Raw genomic sequence first — 16,846 nt, forward strand, 5'->3', positions numbered from 1 at the left:
GGAGGCTGGGCTGAAGTCTGGGATAAAGCTTCCCCTATCCTCTACCCCATGAGGCTGCCCCCAACCCTGGGGTTGCTTGGATGGACATTCCCTCCAGCCTCTGGGAGAAGGCGACCAGCAGCTCTCAGAGCCACATCCTAGCTGTCCAGCTGTCCGGCCACAGGCTGGGCTGGGAGATTCGGCAGGTGGCAGGAAAGGCCTCCGAGCTGTGTTTGCCCTGGCTGGGGCCCAGGCCTAGCAACAACAAACAGTCAACCCCTCCCCCAGCCTGGCTACAACTGGCCTGACCCAGGGACCCCACATCATACCTGCCTCTGGGCCTCCCACAGCAGCCAAGCCCAGCTAGCCCCTGCTTCCTCCAGTCTGGTTGAGGACCCCAACACCCACATGCCAGGTGACCTTGAGCCAGCCCTGACCCCTCAGGAACTGCCAGTAGGAGCCATCAGCCCTTGGCAAATGGCTCCTGTGAGCATCCAGGGTGTCTGCAGGTGGGAGGGTACGAGGTGGGAGGCAGGCCTGAGGCCCTAGTCAGCACCCCTTTTATATGGCTCTGTCCCAAGACAGAACCATCCCATTTTGGAGGGTGGCAATCAAGGTGAGCTCTGATCTGGGGATGGTATCAGTCCATACCAGGAATGGAAGGCAGCCCTTTCCCATTTTTCAGCTACCAGCAAGTTCAGGTGGCTTAAAGTTTTCAGGGGTTGCCACCATCCCAATGCCTTTCTCTCTAGCCCTGCCAGCCAGAGCTGAGCCCCCTACCTGGGCTCACAGCCTCCCCTTCACCCATTCCTCCAGCCATTGGAATGGGTGAAGGGGAAAAAAGACAGCCATTTCTGTGTGACAGAGGGAAACTGAGGTATGCCAGGGCTTGGCTGTGGTGATTCTGTGAGTCAGCAGGAGAGAATCCTGGAGTCCTACTCCCAGCCCAGGGCAGAGAAGGGGTCAGGCATGTCCTCTGAGGGCATTCCCCCACACTGGGAAGCTGGGCAGACATGACACAGAGAAGACCAGCTTGGATAGGAACAGCAGAGGACATGAGATTAATCGGATCAGAGCCAGTGGCTGAGAAGCAAGGGGCACAGCTGTTCTGGGAACCCCCCCAGTTCACCCTGAAGCTCAGTGTCTTCCCCCAGCTTCCCAGTGGCTGAACCTGGGACCTTAACACCCACCACCCGCCGCTGAGCACCAGGACCCTGTGTGGAAAGTAGGCAGGAGTGAGATAGGAGCCCCCAGCCAAGAATGGGGCCATCCTAAAACCCCTGTTCCCCAGGGCACCAAATCCCAGACGCCTTCTTGTGGGCAGGTGGACGGCTGCCTCCTACACCTTCGAAATAAGGACGTGGGTCATGGTAGGGGGGCGCCCCACGTGAGGCTCAAGCCAGCCAAGCCTCGCTTTATGCCTGACCTCACTGCCCCTGCCCTCTCTGTTCCAGCCTCAGCCTCCTCTGAATATCTGGGATGGAAACAGAATTGATACAAGAAGCCCTCCCACCCTCATCCCCACCCCACCCCTGGTTAGGAAAAGGGAGGCAGGTAGAAGAGGCATTCTGATGCCTGAGTGTGCCTGAAAGTCCCCCATTCAAGCATCCCTCACTGAGGCTATGCACTGCCAGTCCTCTTGGCTGAAGCTCCCCGTCTGGCTTTGGGGGGTGTGGGCAGAGCGTTTCAGGGGTTAAGGTGACACCCACAGACAGACCTCAGCGACAATCTGCTTTGGATGAAGCATTCCGCCCACAAGGCTCAACGGAGCCCCTCCTGCAGCTCTGCTCTCCCATTTAGGGGCTCCTTAGAGCGACGGCCGCCCCTTCGCTCCCCGCCTGCCCCGGCCCCCACCACTTCCCGACCAGCCCCTCCTCCCGCGGGCCTCCAGGGATTGGCGGGCGGGGGGCGGGCCGGGGGCGGGGCCGGGCGCCCTTCATCCCCAGTCGCTGTCGTCGCTGTTGCAGCCCTGAGTTCAGCCGGGAGCAGAGCGGACCTCACGGCCCGAGCGGAGCGCCACGCGTGCCCAACCGTGAGGCCAGGTACCACTTCGGGAGTTCACCAACCCGCCCAAGGGCATGGGTGGGTCGAGCCCTACTGTCCCCCCTCCTGCCCATAGCCGGACTCTGGGAAGCTCCCCTCTCCCATCCTGACCCGGGCAGGCGAGCCAAAACCCCGCGCGCTCCAGGCGCTGGTCTTGGGGACCCGCCAGTCGGGACTCAGCGCCGAGCTTGAGCAGGGCGCTAGGTGTACCGGGAGGGACACGTCATCCCCTTAGGGCCTCCTGGCAGGACGGGGAGGTACAGCGGGTCGGCGGTACCCAGGGCTGGGACCACAGGACGCCTTGTTGGGGGCTCAGGCTGCAAGCCACAAGCTTCCTGAGGCAGGGCCCACAGGGGAGACTGGAGAAGGCCTGAGGGGGCACTCAAGAGGGGCCGGGACCAGTCCCTGGAGCGCTGCCCCGACGGGCGCCTGACAGGCAGAGCTGCCGGGCTGGCACGCTGGGAATCCGGGTATATTTATCCCGGCTGCGTTGGACAAGGGCTTGAGGGCAGATCGGGCCGGGCCGCCTGCGGGGCCGCGGGGTACATGCTGGTCCCAGAGTCGGTGCCATTTGCAGCGGAGCCAGCGGGCACGGCGGGCCCAGGGTGCGCGTGGCTCCCTGACCTGAGGCCAGGGTGCCCTGCGAGCTCCTCCCCACCTGGCGCGGGGTAAGGTGTAAGGCAGAGTCCGCGCAGCGCAGGGCAGAGAGAAGGAACCAAGACTTGGTTTGCAAGAGCCCGCCTCTCCCCGTTTGGCCTCTTCGATTGGCCACAGCGAATGCGTGCGTTTGTTTACACCCGGGTAGGGGGAGGCTGGGGCGGGACCTGCGGGGACCCGCCCTTTTTCCCCACGGGGACCTGAGTCCTGAGTCCGGGTATGGGCTCCTGAACAGGTCTGAGAAAGGCTAAGTCAAAGGCTTTTAAGCCCTGGGGAACATCATGGAGGACATCCCACTCATGCCCATCCTTCCTTCATCCTGCCAGCTCTGTCCTTTCTTCCATGACCGACTCCAGCCACAGAGCTACCCCTGGAAAAGGCCTGTGGACCCTCCACCCCTTCCTGTTCTGTAAAAGGTCTGGGATGGGGCTCATTTCCTTCTGGAAAGGAAGCAAATCCTCAGGCCTCTCAGTCTGCGGGCTAGAAAGCTAAAGAGACCCAAGGACGGTTCCATTTTGAATGAGGGAAATTTGGCACAGCCATGGTACCCTTCCTGCATGAAGCATTGCTGGCGGAAGGGACCAGGACTGGAAGAAGCCAAGCCTGGCACATCTCTGAGAGGGCTGGAATGACTGAAACCAGAAATGGGAATCTCATTTCTTGATGTTGGGAGCAGGGGGCTGAACCTCTGGGGAAGGTGAGAGTGTGTATCTCAGAATTTTGTTCTGCCTGGGCCCATGGGACCCATGTCTTCACTGGCCTCTCAAGCCACTCTTAATTGTGTGCTGGCTCTTTTGGCCCATGTCACAAATGGTCCCCACACCAGTCCAGGGCTCCAGGTTGCCAGACCATGACAACTGGTTGCTCCTGTCCTTGTGCCACTGCCCTAGCAAGTAGCCTCGGAGCCCTGGACAGATGGAGAAACTGAGGCCCAACAAGACTGGCTGGGTGGTTCATGGTCTCAGAGTTGGATCAGGGAAGGATATTAAGCTGAACTGGACACGCCCTGAAAGTCTGGGCTGGGTGTAAGGACAAGCAATCAGTTTGAGAGGAAAACACATTTGGAGGGACGTGGCTCAGGGTGGGCCACCAGGGAGCGAAGTTTTGGCATCTCTGTGAACAGAAAGCTTAGGTGGAATGCGCAGTCATAGTGGAAGTGGGACCTGGTGGGAGAATGTTCTAGTGCAGACATGGCCAGGGACCAGACCTCACTTGTAGCAGGTAAGAGGGCTTGCAAGGGCCTCAAATGCATTCCATTCATTTATTTTTTTATTTTTTTTCATTTTTTGAGATGGAGTCTCACTCTGTTGCCCAGGCTGGAGTGCAGTGACACAATCTCATCTCACTGCAACCTCTGCCTCCCAGGCTCAAGCAATTCTCTCATCTGAGCTTTCTGAGTAGCGGGGATCTTAGGTGTGCAACACCAACCCTGGATAATTTTTTTTTTTGTATTTTTGGTAGAGACAGGATTTCTCCATGTTACCCAGACTGGTCTCAGACTCCTGAGTTCAAGCAGTCTGCCTGCCTTGGCCTCCCAAAGTGCTGGAATTATAAATGTAAGCCACTGCACCCAGCCATTCCATTCATTTAACATTTGCTGAGCACCTACTGTGTGCCCTGTGTATGCTGTCTAGTGAGTGAAGGGTAGGCCTTTGACTCTGGGTGGTAGGACAGACATAGGAGAACAGGGTGGTGCTCCAGAGGACCAGGCGGGGCTTCTGGGGGCCAAAGGGAAGGACCAGCTGCTGGGCAGGAGGGGCTTTCCGGCCAGTGGCCTGGGGTGGCTTGGTTTTGAATTTCCGCTCTGCGGGCCACGTCCTGTACACAGCCTCCCAGCCAGCACGTCTGCACACGTGCAGGACTGCTAAGAATGGGGGTCACTCCGACTGTCCATCATCTTTTCCATTGCTCAGGTAGACAAGTCCTGGGTGCTGGATCAGGGATCTCTGAGCTTTCCAGTTGGGCCTGGCTTTGTGGTCCCAATGGGCTCATCCCCACCTTCTGGGTGTCATAGCACCTGGCCAGTAGGGGCATAAACCTGCTCTGTGGGGACCTGGAGGAGCAGCAGCCTTTTTGTCGGGTCCTTCAGGGTTCTCCCTGGCCATCTCTGCAGTGCCCATTGGACCGACTGCCCCCTCACCTGGGCCCCTGGCTCCTTCTCCCCTTCTCCCTCTTTCCAGGGTTCTCTTTTTCTTCAGCTGTCTCTTTTTTATTTTTGAGACAGGGTTTTGCTCTGTCACCCAGGCTGACAGTGGCGCGATCTTGGCTTACTGCAGCCCCTGCCTCCCAGGTTCAAGCGATTCTCCTCCCTCAGCCTCCTGAGTAGCTGGGATTATAGGCACCCACTACCATGCTCAGCTAATTTTTGTATTTTTAGTAGAGATGGGGTTTCACAATGTTGGCCAGGCTGGTGGTGCACTCCGGGGCTCGGGTGATCCACCCACCTCAGCCTCCCAAAGTGGTGGGATTACAGGCGTGAGCCACCACTCCTGGCCTTGCAGCTGTCTCTTCCTCCATTTGGCCATCTCTGACTGGGCACTCACTCTGTTTCTCACCTCCCTGGTTGTCTCTGTAGCTCTCTGTCTCCCTGTCTGAATGTCTATCTGCCTATCTGCATCTGATTTTTGTCTGTGTGTTTTCTGTCTGTCCCTCTGTGTGCATCTGCATTTCCCTGTCTCCCTGGGCCTCTGTGTCTCTGTCTATCTGTCTGTCTCTCTGTATGGATCAGTATGCATGGATGCATGGAGATAATGTTTTCTCTCCCTGTTCGCTCCCTATCTCTCTTCCCACCCACTGCCTCTTCTTCCTGATGTTGGATATCACCCCTCCTCCAGGCCGACCTTGACTTTAGCCCCCCATCGGACTCTCTGATGAGTCCAGAACTGCCCGAGGCCTGTGCTCCAGCTTTCTTTGGGGCCAGAAGTCCGGCTGTCCAAATATTTGGTCTCCTCCAGGGGATTCCGGGTCAGCAGGGAAGAGAATGGGCTGCCTGGCGTAGGGTCTCCCCTCCCCCTGGGGGGCCACAGTCACGTGATGTCCTGTCCTTTTCCTCAGCTGGGCCTCAGCCGCACGTCCTTCTCAGCAGGCTGACAATGAGGGAGGTGGGGGCTGCTGCTGCTCTAGCCCACTCGTGAACCAAGCGCTTCTGGCTACAACCTCTAGCAGGGGCAGCCTGAGCAAGGAGGGTCCAGGGATGGGTGGGAAGGGAGGCCGAGGTGCCTAAGATTAGGCCTGACTACAAGTAGCTGTTAGAAAATGTACCCAGCCACAGGAAAGTCTACCTTCCGGCCCCAGCTGGGCCTCTCAGATCCTCCTAGACACCTCCGGATGCCCAGAACACAGACACAGACCTGAGATCCCAGGGCCAGGGAGCTGGGGGATGAGGGATTAACGTGGTCAGTAGATCAGTTCTCTGGCCCATCTGGCTTCCCCTGGATGTGCCCCCTTCTACATGTCACCTCTTCAGTATTAGCCCAGTATTGTCCACACACTGGCCACTTGCATTGTGGTGTTGTTGAGGAGGATGTGGCAGAGGGCGGACTGGAATCTACCGGGGTCAAAATCTGGAGACGTGGGTCTGGAGGAGGGTAAAAGGTGTCTTTTCCCTGTTCTAACACCCTCCTCCCACTTGCTCTGTCCCTAGACCCCTGACCTCAGCAATCAGATACCACTGATTCCTGTGGCTGTGCCTTGAGAACATACAGTCCAAATGTCTCCATTGGATTTGGCTTCCTCCCTTACTAACGGCTTGTCCTAGGAGAGGGGGATCTTCCATCTTCCCTCTGAAGCCTGGAGGAGCAGGAGGACAGAGGGGTAGCTGTCCAGTTGGGTACCAGCCTTAGGAGGTGGGCACCCTGTCTCAGCCAGGAAGGGAGTGGTAAAAATGAGCTGAGCTGGAACTGGGGGCAGCCCTTACCCTTGAGCCCCCAAGGATAATCACGATGGACCCTCAAGCCAGGCCAGCTGTCTCTCCTCTAGATCTCGGCTGAGGTTAGGAAGCCTGGGCCTTAGCAGTAAGCTCCAAGTGGTCTCTGCCCCACTGGTGCAAGTGGCCACGAAGGAAAGAAGAGTGTGAGGCCTCCCTGTCACCAGCTCACTACTGCAGACCCATACCCACTTATGTTCCTGAGCATGGGGAAGGAAAGCAAGGCTCAGAGTTCTGGGGACTCCAAGGACCTTGATCACTGGACAGAGAGCTGTGTTTCCTATAGCTGCTTGCATCAGCCGTCTTGAGGTGTCCTGGATTCCTGGGCCTCAAAATCTTTAATTAGCCAAACTCAACACCCACCGAGGTGTGCCTGATGAATTCTCACCCGGTGATGTCCGTGTGGGTGGGTGTTACCTGCTGTGTCACCCCTGTGGCTCCTGGCCCCTCCTGGCCCGTATCTCCCAGGAAAGCAAATAGGTCCCAGGACAATGGCCTGGGCCATTGATTTACTGCATCCATGAAAGATGCCATTTTGATGACCTGCCCAAGGTCACTGTGATCTTCCCATCCTAGCACCTCGCTACTCTCTGGGTACCCATGGCCTACCCTGGGCAGGAAGGCTCCTCATTCATCTCCAGCTTTGGCCAAGCCTCACAGGACCCCCTAGAGAATGGCGGTGGAGGGAAACGCTGAGGTCCTGAGTGGAGGGGTACCCTGCCCCTAGTCACATGGTAAGGCAGAGCCAAGCCCAGTGCTAGAGGATCTACTCTGGGCTTTCACCGCAGGGGATCAGGCTCTGCTGGCAGCCTTTTTTATGCGGGGCAGTTCTCAGAGTTTACCCTGACTCCCTGATACAAACGAGCCTGGGAGGCCACGGGCCAAGGGGTAGGAGCTGTCGAAAATGGGCTGGCAGCCTCAGGGAATGGCTGGGGGCTGCATGCCAGGCTAGCGCTAATCCTCACCCTGGCCCCTCCGCCCTCCTCCCTGCCCTGGACCGAAGTCCAGACTCCTAGACCTGGCCTTTACGGCTCTATCAGGTTTGTCTGTAGCCACAGAACCTTCCCTCCACTCTCACAGCCTGCCTGGTACTGCACCTCAGGGCCTCTGCCTATGCTGTGCTCTCTGCCTGGTGCACTCTTTCCTGTTTGACACCCCAGGGTGCCTACTGGAATTGTAGGACTGGCTTCATCACCTCCTTCAGGATTTGAGGCCCCCTGTCCTCTTTTTTGAGACCCAGCACTCTGTGGCTCACACTCAGTTGCAGCAGGAGCCATAGGGTATTGACGAGGGTGCTATTTGGGGGGTTTGTCTCTTCCAGGCTGGAGGTCACTTGAGGAGAGATATTCTATATCCTTTCTGGGATGTCAGGCCCCAGCCCAAGACCCAGAAATGACTGGTCATGATTGAGTAATAGCCACCAGGTCCCAATGTCTAGGCCCAGCTCCTGCAGGGGGGGATCCTGGAACTCAGACCTCAGACACTTCCCGCAGCCCATGCCACAGACTGTGGTCTCCCTGGAGGGAGTGCCTGGCTGCTAGGGAAGGATATTAGGGCAGAGAAGGGTGCTTTGTCCAGGTTGCCAGCTCAGCACACTCTGAGGGCCTGTCCCAGCCTGCCCAGGGTAGGGGGCCAAGAGAGGGCAGCCCCAGCTGAATGTGGAGTGGAGGGGGGACTCTGGAGTAGCTCTGGATGCCAGCACTGGCATCTCATACCCAGCTGGGACCCTTGGAGGGATGCTAATGGCAAGGTTCAGGGCAGGGACATCAGGACAGGCAGATCTAGGGAACTCTGGGAACAGGGAGAGGGCTCAAGAAGAGATGCTAACATTGTTTTGGTCATGAGTGGGTGGGGCTTGGAGGAGAGGAGATAGGATGCTGGCATCAGAAGGAGAGGCAGGTTTGGGGGATGCAGGAGTGCCAAGTATGGAGTCTCCAGGGCCCAGGTGCCAAAATTTGAACTCTGGCCTGGGGCTGCCTGGGACAATGCAGGGAAGGAGTCCTCTGACCAGAGAGACCAGAGGCTGCTGTGACCTCTGCTGCTTCTGGGGACACCAGGCCTGAGGCCTGAGCCCAGCCTCTCCTGTTCACCCCTAGCCCTGAGTGTCTGGGGACTCAGGGCTTTGAGTCCCCCAGTGCTCCAGATTCAAGGGCAGACCTGAGATCATCAGGGACCAGAGTGGGGATGGGGGATTCAGGGCAGAATTCAGGGTTCCCCAACAGAGAGGGCACCACAGCTTCAGCACCCAGCTCTGGCTATCCTGCCTGGCAAGGCTGCCCCCTCCCTGGTCTCCACTCTGGCCTCATCTCTCCTGCTGGCCAGTTTGGCCTTTGGGGTGTCCTTACGGAACCTGGGGACACTATGCCCAGCCACCTCTGGGTATGAAGTAGGCAATTCCTGGACCCAGTGATGGGAGAGGGGCCAGTGAGTTGTCTGGGAAGTGGGCAGGGGTGCTGGGGGAAGGGGAGCTGTTTCCTTTGAGGCCCAGCAGAGCCAAGCCCTGAAAGCAGAGAAAGGAGACTTATCTGGTGACCCAGGCTTCTCTAGAGCTGGCCAAGGGCCTGAGCTCCTGGCCTGGGACCCTAGGAAATGGGGTCTGTTCAGAGGGTCCACTCCTGGACAGCAGGCCCCTGAGGGTTGGGGGGGTTCACTGCCTGGCAGTAGAGGAAAGACTTGGAAGAAAACATGGCCCTGAGGCCAGGACTGTTTGGAGCGTGAAGCATGTGTGGCACAGAGAACCGGCCCCGGAGCACCCATTTCCTGGAAGGCCCCCCGAGGGCCCTTTGCCACAGCCAGGCTGGAAGGGCCCAGGTGTCCAGCCACCCAGCACCGCCTCAGGCATCCTGGCTCTGGGGAGGGGGGACAGCCTCTGCGCCTGCTGATCCCAGCGCCAGCTCTCAGCCCACAGAGGGCTCTTTGTTCTGGCTGCCAGCAGTGCCCGCCGGGCGGCTGGGAACAGGGCCCACAGCCCTCACCCTCTCCCGAGGCCTCCAGCCGTTGGGCAGTGCCATTCTAGGTTGGCCAGGAGGTCCCTGGACACGGGGCCAGTGTAGGAAACCATCTCCCAGTACTAATGTCAAGAAGGGGAAGTCTGTCCTGGGTACATACCCAGAGTGAAGTATGGGGGCCTGAGACTGAACATCTGGGGATGCTGGTGCCACTGGGCTCTGAACTTGGGTCATCCAGATGACCCTCACTTCACAGATGAGACCCCAAGGGCTTGCCTGGACTGGTGTGCATGTAAAAGTTGCATTGTACTGGCTAGGGTGTCCCATCAGAATGTCCTGGGAACTCAGGTGTCCAAGCTAGATTCCCCCAATGGCAGATCTCAGGGAGGCAGCAGGCAGAGCTGCATGTGCGGGTATGTCCCAAGTGGGCATCCTGGAGGTGTGCTATGGCTGCAGGCCTCATGTAGGAGGCTGGGCTGTAGGCCCAAGTAATGGGGCTAACCAGAGGAACCTGGCTGCTCTGCAGACATCTGGCTGTTGGTGTGAGACCAGTGCTCCTGGTGGTGTGCCCTGAACCATGGAGGCGCCTTTGCAGACAGAGATGGTGGAACTGGTGCCCAATGGCAAACACTCAGAGGGGCTGCTCCCAGTCATCACCCCCATGGCATGCAACCAGAGGTGAGTACAAGAGGGACCCAGTGGTGGCTCAAGACAGGGCAGGGGTAACAGAGCAAAGGGCTGGAGCAGAGCCACCCACCCTGACCTGTGCCTGCAGAGTCGAGGACCCCACACGGAGCTGTATTGAGGGCAAGAGCTTCCTACAGAAAAGTCCCAGCAAGGAGCCACACTTCACCGACGTGAGTGGGGCAGCAACGGGTTGTAGGGGGGCACTGTGGGATGCTTAGATGCAGTAATGAAGTGGTCTCTGGCAGCAGCAGGAAGCTGAGGGGCAGTCAGGGGGACACCACGATGCCCCTGTGCCTTGCTGACTCCTCCCACCCCTCCCCATCCCACTCTGGTGCCTGTAGTTCGAGGGGAAGACGTCGTTTGGGATGTCAGTGTTCAACCTCAGCAACGCCATCATGGGCAGCGGCATCCTGGGACTCGCCTATGCCATGGCCAATACGGGCATTATCCTTTTCCTGTGAGTGCCCTCAGAGAACCTTCTAAAGATAGGGGCCCTAAGCAAGCCACCAACCATGACCTCCCGGGACCTGCCAGTTCCCTGTCCCAGCGCCCAGACTGCAATGGGTGGGCACTTCTTACACTAACAAACCACGGCTGAAAAAAATCTCCACAGCCAAACAAATATACCTCACTGCCCAGTAAACCCACTGAGGTCACGACACAGGCTGGCCTTACAGGCCAGAGACTGTCCTTCTGTCACCTTACACGTGATGGCCAGGCCCCACAGCCAGGCCTTGTGTGAGCACACGTGTCCTTTGCCTGGGGGCTCTGCCCTGAAGCCAGGATGGAAAACGTGTTTGTTCCATGGACTTGAGAGAAGGAGGTGCTTAGAGGGCAGTCACAGGGACACTGTTGACCCAGAGGGCCCCTTCTGGGGTGTGTCCCACCCGAATCAAACGAGGTGGTGTTCATCACCCCTGGGGCCTGCTGAGCTTGCATCTATACCTGTTGGGAGTCCACATACCCAGGTCACAGACCCTCCACCCCCTGGCCTCCCAGAGCCCCTCACTCTCTGTGAGCCAGGGGAGCCCCAGGTGGCCTCTTTTTCTTTCATCTTGCCATGTGTCCCCAGGTTCCTGTTGACAGCTGTCGCCTTGCTCTCCAGCTATTCCATCCACCTGCTACTCAAGTCCTCAGGGGTCGTGGGTGAGTTTCATGCCAGCCTGGAATGGGCGGGAGCTGGTGGGTAAACTGGGGCAAACTCCTGACTTCTTGGCCCTGCTCCCATAGGCATTCGTGCCTATGAGCAGCTGGGCTACCGTGCCTTTGGGACCCCAGGAAAGTTGGCAGCGGCCCTGGCCATCACACTACAGAACATCGGAGGTGAGAGCAGTGGGCAGGGGCAGGTAGTTAGTGAGTGGACAGCTCCACAAGCTAGCTGGTTGGGCTGACCCCAGCGCCTGCCTGCCCCTCTTCCCACAGCCATGTCCAGTTACCTGTACATCATCAAGTCTGAGCTGCCACTTGTCATACAGACCTTCCTGAATCTGGAGGAGAAAACCTCGTGAGCCCTGGGGTGGGGAGGGGAGGGGTGAGGTGCAGTGAGGAGGGGTGGGGTGGGGTGGGCTGGGGCTGGGTGAGGGTAGGGGGCCCAGGCTGGGCTAGTGGGAGAGACAAGACAGAGCAGACAAGTGGCTGCTGGAGGGGGAGTTGCCAGCAGAGCCAGCATTCACTTGGGAAGCACCTAGGGGTCCCCCTGCCTCTGGAAGGGACATGTGGGGCTAGGGGCAAGGTGCAGCTGAGGAAGCCAGGCCCCTCCTCACCCCGGACTCAGCGTGTGAGCATGGGAGCCTCAGGCTTAGCTCTAAGCGCCTACTATTCCTGACCATGGAGTTGCCCCCCCACCAAGAGATTAAGCCCAGGTGTCCCAGTTGCCTATCACTTTAGCCAGCATTGACTGGGCATCAAACATGTTTTGTGGGACAGAGGAGACACAGCCAGGCCCTGCTCTTGACATCCCCCGCTCTGAGCAAGCAAAGGGACTGGGAGGTTGAGAGCAGCTCTGAAAAGAGGGAGAGCTGGTATTTTGCCCCTGGGGGGCCCTGGGTCTTTCCCAAGGAGTTGGCTTCGGGGCTTGCCTTTGAGGACAGTCCTGGCCCTTATACCCTTGTTCCCTTGTGCCCCATATCCATTCCTGGTGGGCAGAGGAGGGGGCAGGATGAGGCAAGGCCCAGATGCCAAAAGGAACCGCAAGGGGCTCCAGTTATTGCAAGTGCCTGAAACCCCTGTGGAAAACACCACCTCCCTCTACAGCCAGCTCCCTTCCTCCCACACACCTCCCTCCAAAGGCTGGGCCCAGGCCTGTGTCCTGAGAGAAGCAACAGCAGTGCCTATAATCAAGAGGGTCTCGAGCATGAGCTGTGTGCCAAGCTGGAACCTTAGTTCACATCATCCTGAAGGAGAGTGCCAAGGGCACGCCCAATTTGCAGATGGGGAAAGTAAGACTCAGAGCTGTTGACAAACATTCTTCAGATGTCACTCAGTGGCACCACTGGTGACTCCAGCAGAGGGAGGCAGGAGCCCCATCCCAGGCTGAATGGATTCTGACCCTGGCTCCCCACTCCCGTCCCTGCAGGGACTGGTACATGAACGGGAACTACCTGGTGATCCTTGTCTCTGTCATTGTCATCCTGCCCCTGGCACTGATGCGGCAGCTTGGTGAGTGTGGCAGGGTCAGAGCCTTGGAGGGGATATTGGAGGCACACATGGGAGGACTCCCGATCTCACAGTGCCCCTCCACTCTGCAGGCTACCTGGGCTACTCCAGTGGCTTCTCTCTCAGTTGCATGGTGTTCTTCCTAATCGCAGTGAGTTCACCCCTCCATGTTAGCTGATAAAGGGGGTGGCGGGTCTCCCGGGGGAGTTCCCTGTCAACAGAAGGGGGCAGGTCTCTCTGGGAAGCCTGGGCCAGAAGGCAGTTCCCCCGGTCCTGATCTAGATATGGCTTTATGGTGACTTCCCAGGCAGCCCACCTGGCTCTGACACCCTCATCCCTCTCCACTCCAGGTCATCTACAAAAAGTTCCACGTGCCCTGCCCACTGCCTCCCAACTTCAGCAACACCACGGGCAACTTCAGCCATGTGGAGGTCATGGAGGAGAAGGTGCAGCTGCAGGTCGAGACTGAGGCTGCAGCCTTCTGCACCCCCAGCTACTTCACACTCAACTCACAGGTTCCAACAGGCCAGGGCGGGGCGGGGGCTGGTGACAGTGGGGGACTGCCTTGACACAGCCACATGTTTCCCCAGACAGCATACACCATCCCCATCATGGCCTTCGCCTTCGTCTGCCACCCCGAGGTGCTGCCCATCTATACAGAGCTTAAGGAGTAGGTGTCTGGCTGGGAGCAGGGGCAAGGCTGCCCTGAGCTGGTCTGGGGAGAATGGATGTGGTCCTAAATGTGGGGGGGTGGGGTGACGGAAGCCAAGTCACTTTATCTAAGATCTTGTGGCAGCCATGAGAGGAAATTAGGGGCAAGAAGGAGACTCCGTTGGCTGCTGAATGGTGAAAGTATGGTGCCAGAGAGACCTTGGGGCACATGGGGTCACCCGGTTTGTCACCAGCACCTGTCCCCCACTTACCCACAGCCCCTCTAAGAAGAAGATGCAGCACATCTCCAACCTGTCCATCGCCGTCATGTACGTTATGTACTTCCTGGCTGCCCTCTTCGGCTACCTCTCCTTCTATGGTACGGCTGCACAGATGGGCAGAGGCTGAGGCCAGGCTAGGGGGAAGTTGCTGGTTGTGGCCATGGTGCCCTGCATACCGAGGTGTGTGGTGCCCATCTGTGCCCTGCCGCTGTGGAGATGAGTCTGCATGCCGATCCCCACAGTGTCAGGGTCCCCCAGGCAGCTCAGATCCCACCTCCTTCCTGGGGCCACCTGCTGACCACCCTCCCTGCCTGCCACAGACCGGGTGGAGTCGGAGCTTCTGCACACCTACAGCAAGGTGGACCCGTTCGATGTGCTGATCCTGTGTGTGCGCGTGGCCGTGCTGACAGCAGTCACCCTCACAGTGCCCATCGTTCTGTTCCCGGTGAGCTGGTGGGCAGGTGACCAGACCAGTGGCGGGAGGGGCTGATGGAGCCAACAGGCTGATGATTCTTCCCACCTGTCCCCCAGGTGCGCCGTGCCATCCAGCAGATGCTATTTCCAAACCAGGAGTTCAGCTGGCTGCGGCACGTGGTCATTGCCTTTAGCCTGCTCACTTGTATCAACCTGCTGGTCATCTTTGCCCCCAACATCCTGGGCATCTTTGGAGTCATCGGTGAGGGTCTGGCCCTGTTGTGGACATAGGGCATTCCCCAGAGAAGTTCACCTCTGCAAATCCTGGCAGATTCCTGAGCTTTCACCCTATATTAAGTGCAGTGGCCCATGTGCACAGTTTGGCCTCCCATCTGAGCTTTTGTCCTTAGGCTATATTCTAATCCCTTTTCAGGGCTCAGAAGCAGTGAGTTAGTTCCCCCTTCCTGGAGTACAGGGGTGGACCCCAGGATTAGAGGCCTCCTCAAAGGAGCTGACTGGGTCTTGTGCACATTTCACATGTGAGGAAACTAAAGTTCAGAGTGGCTAAAGGAGCAGCAGAGCCACACGGCTGGTAAATAGGAGCCTTGGGCTTGATTCAGCCCCAGGATCACGGGATTCCAAGTTTGACACTGTATCCACTGCCTCATTCCAGATGGGGCTCTCAGTTGGTAGAGCAGACAATTCTGAAATATCTTTGGGGTGACCCAACTCAGAGGACTAACAAACTCTGCCAGGACTGACAAACAGACCTGGGGGCTGAGTATCATGGGTATCACAGACAGGACTCTTGGTTCTCTCTGTCTGATATCCAACCCAAAATGCATTAAGCAGAAAGGAATCCACTGGCTCAAATAACAGAGAAGCCTTCAAGTATAGCTGTATCCTGGAGCCCAATACCCTTAAGCCCTCATCTCTCTCCACCTCTTGACTTGCCTTTCCTTATTGCTAGCTTCATTGGCTGACATTCTTCTGACACCGACATCAGCAGCCTTCCATCCTTGTGGATGGAGAACTAGGGGGAGAGGCTGGTGGGCTTCCCAGAATCAGGCAGAACTCCCCAGTGGTCTCAACATGAAACTCCCTCAACAAGGAATGTTTGATCTCATTGAAGAGTCCACCCCCAAACCTTAGTCAGTAGGTGAATATGAGCCAGCAGTGGCCATGTCTTGTTCTTTGCAGGTGCCACATCTGCCCCGTGCCTCATCTTCATCTTCCCTGCCATCTTCTACTTCCGAATCATGCCCATGGAGAAGGAGCCTGCAAGATCCACCCCCAAAGTCCTGGTTCGAGGGGCCTGGAGGCTGGTGGAATGGTATGGGGCTGAGGGAGCTGCCCTAACCTCGGACCTGACCCTGACTTCTGATCCCGCAGGCCCTGTGTTTTGCTGTGCTTGGCTTCTTGCTGATGACCATGAGCTTGAGCTTCATCATCATTGACTGGGCCTCAGGGACCAGCCGGCATGGAGGAAACCACTAGGGTGACCCTCATCCTGCTCTGTCTACTCACCCCAGCAGCCCTGCCCAGACTCTCCAGCTCCTGCTCCCATCCAGTGGCCAGTCAGGGGAGGAGAAAGATGCGATTAACACCGTGGCATTCAGCCAGCCCCATGTCCTTCTGTGGAAGGTTTTTGTTCAAGAGCCAGGACCAAGGCCTTTGGGCCACTACCCCACTGGGCTCCGGAGCTGCAGGGGCTTCCTGAACTGGGAGTAGGGTGGGGCTGTGGCCTTAGATCCTACCCAAGCCCCTCATTCCCTCCTTGTACAGATGCATGCACTGGGCCCAGCAGCTGCCTCCTGAGGGGACACAGCCGGAAGGGACAAACAGAGCTGATATCCGGCCTGTAGCCATCCCCCTACCCTGCTGCTAGGCCACGATCTGCTTCCTGGGGCCTCATCTCCCCCAGCCCACTTGTTTTCCCCTCTTTTATCCCCTTTTCAGACACTTGGGCCCTTAGATACCCTTCTCCCATCCCCTTCACAGGATGACACCCTCCCATACCCCATAGCTGGGGCCAGCAGATTCTGCTGAGGGTGGGCTGGTGTAGGTACCCCCCAAGAGACCCCTACCTTGTCCCTTCACCAGTCCTGGGGAGGCTGGGACTCCCCCTGCCACAAGCCTGGGCCACAGCTCACATTCCATTGCTGAGAGAAGAGAGAGGCCGAGGCCCAGAGTGGTCTGCCCCCGGGAGCCAAAGACCCCAGTGGCCACACTGGGACAGGGTGGGGAGGCTGGCAGCCCTCTTTTATAAATATTATACATAAGACGAGCTGTGTTTTCTATTCTTGGTCTCCATGGTCCCTGAATTCCTGGAAAGTAAGGTAGGAACCAGAACATGGACAGTGATGGAGGCCTCCCATCTTGTCTGGGATGAGGGTGGGGATAGGGCAAGTCCACCACTCACCCCACCCCCTGCCTCCCAAACTAGCCAGTGGCACACTCATACCCAGCTCTGGGCCTGGGCCAGACTCAGCACAGACCTGCTTTCTCACGGGGTGAGGTGGGGAGGAATTAATGAGGCCCCAGGAAGTGGGACAGAGAGAGGCCTCCGGAAGGAGGCAACGTGAGGTGCATCCCCAGCAGCTTCA

General features: G+C 58.1%; 1 protein-coding gene across 2 annotated transcripts; it reads left to right on the top strand.

The window, feature by feature from the left end:
* The first annotated feature begins 1,944 nt into the window (after positions 1-1,944).
* SLC38A3 (solute carrier family 38 member 3) lies at positions 1,945-16,524 on the top strand. 2 transcript variants are annotated; one of them, XM_035275579.3, is made up of 16 exons: positions 1,945-2,061; positions 10,079-10,230; positions 10,328-10,409; positions 10,581-10,696; positions 11,312-11,385; positions 11,470-11,562; positions 11,662-11,743; positions 12,815-12,897; positions 12,987-13,045; positions 13,245-13,409; positions 13,485-13,564; positions 13,824-13,924; positions 14,147-14,271; positions 14,358-14,502; positions 15,441-15,544; positions 15,633-16,524. In XM_035275579.3, exons 2-16 carry the CDS (start codon positions 10,130-10,132, stop codon positions 15,735-15,737), a joined length of 1,515 nt encoding a protein of 504 aa, XP_035131470.1. In that variant the 5' UTR covers positions 1,945-2,061; positions 10,079-10,129; the 3' UTR covers positions 15,738-16,524. The 2 variants fall into 2 exon arrangements, with proteins under 2 accessions (XP_035131470.1, XP_002758419.1); XM_002758373.6 differs by having other exon boundaries at positions 1,945-2,021.
* The last annotated feature ends 322 nt before the right edge of the window (positions 16,525-16,846 follow it).

This window comes from Callithrix jacchus, chromosome 15 (assembly GCF_049354715.1).
Source record: "Callithrix jacchus isolate 240 chromosome 15, calJac240_pri, whole genome shotgun sequence".
In the NCBI taxonomy this organism is placed as follows: domain Eukaryota; kingdom Metazoa; phylum Chordata; class Mammalia; order Primates; family Cebidae; genus Callithrix; species Callithrix jacchus.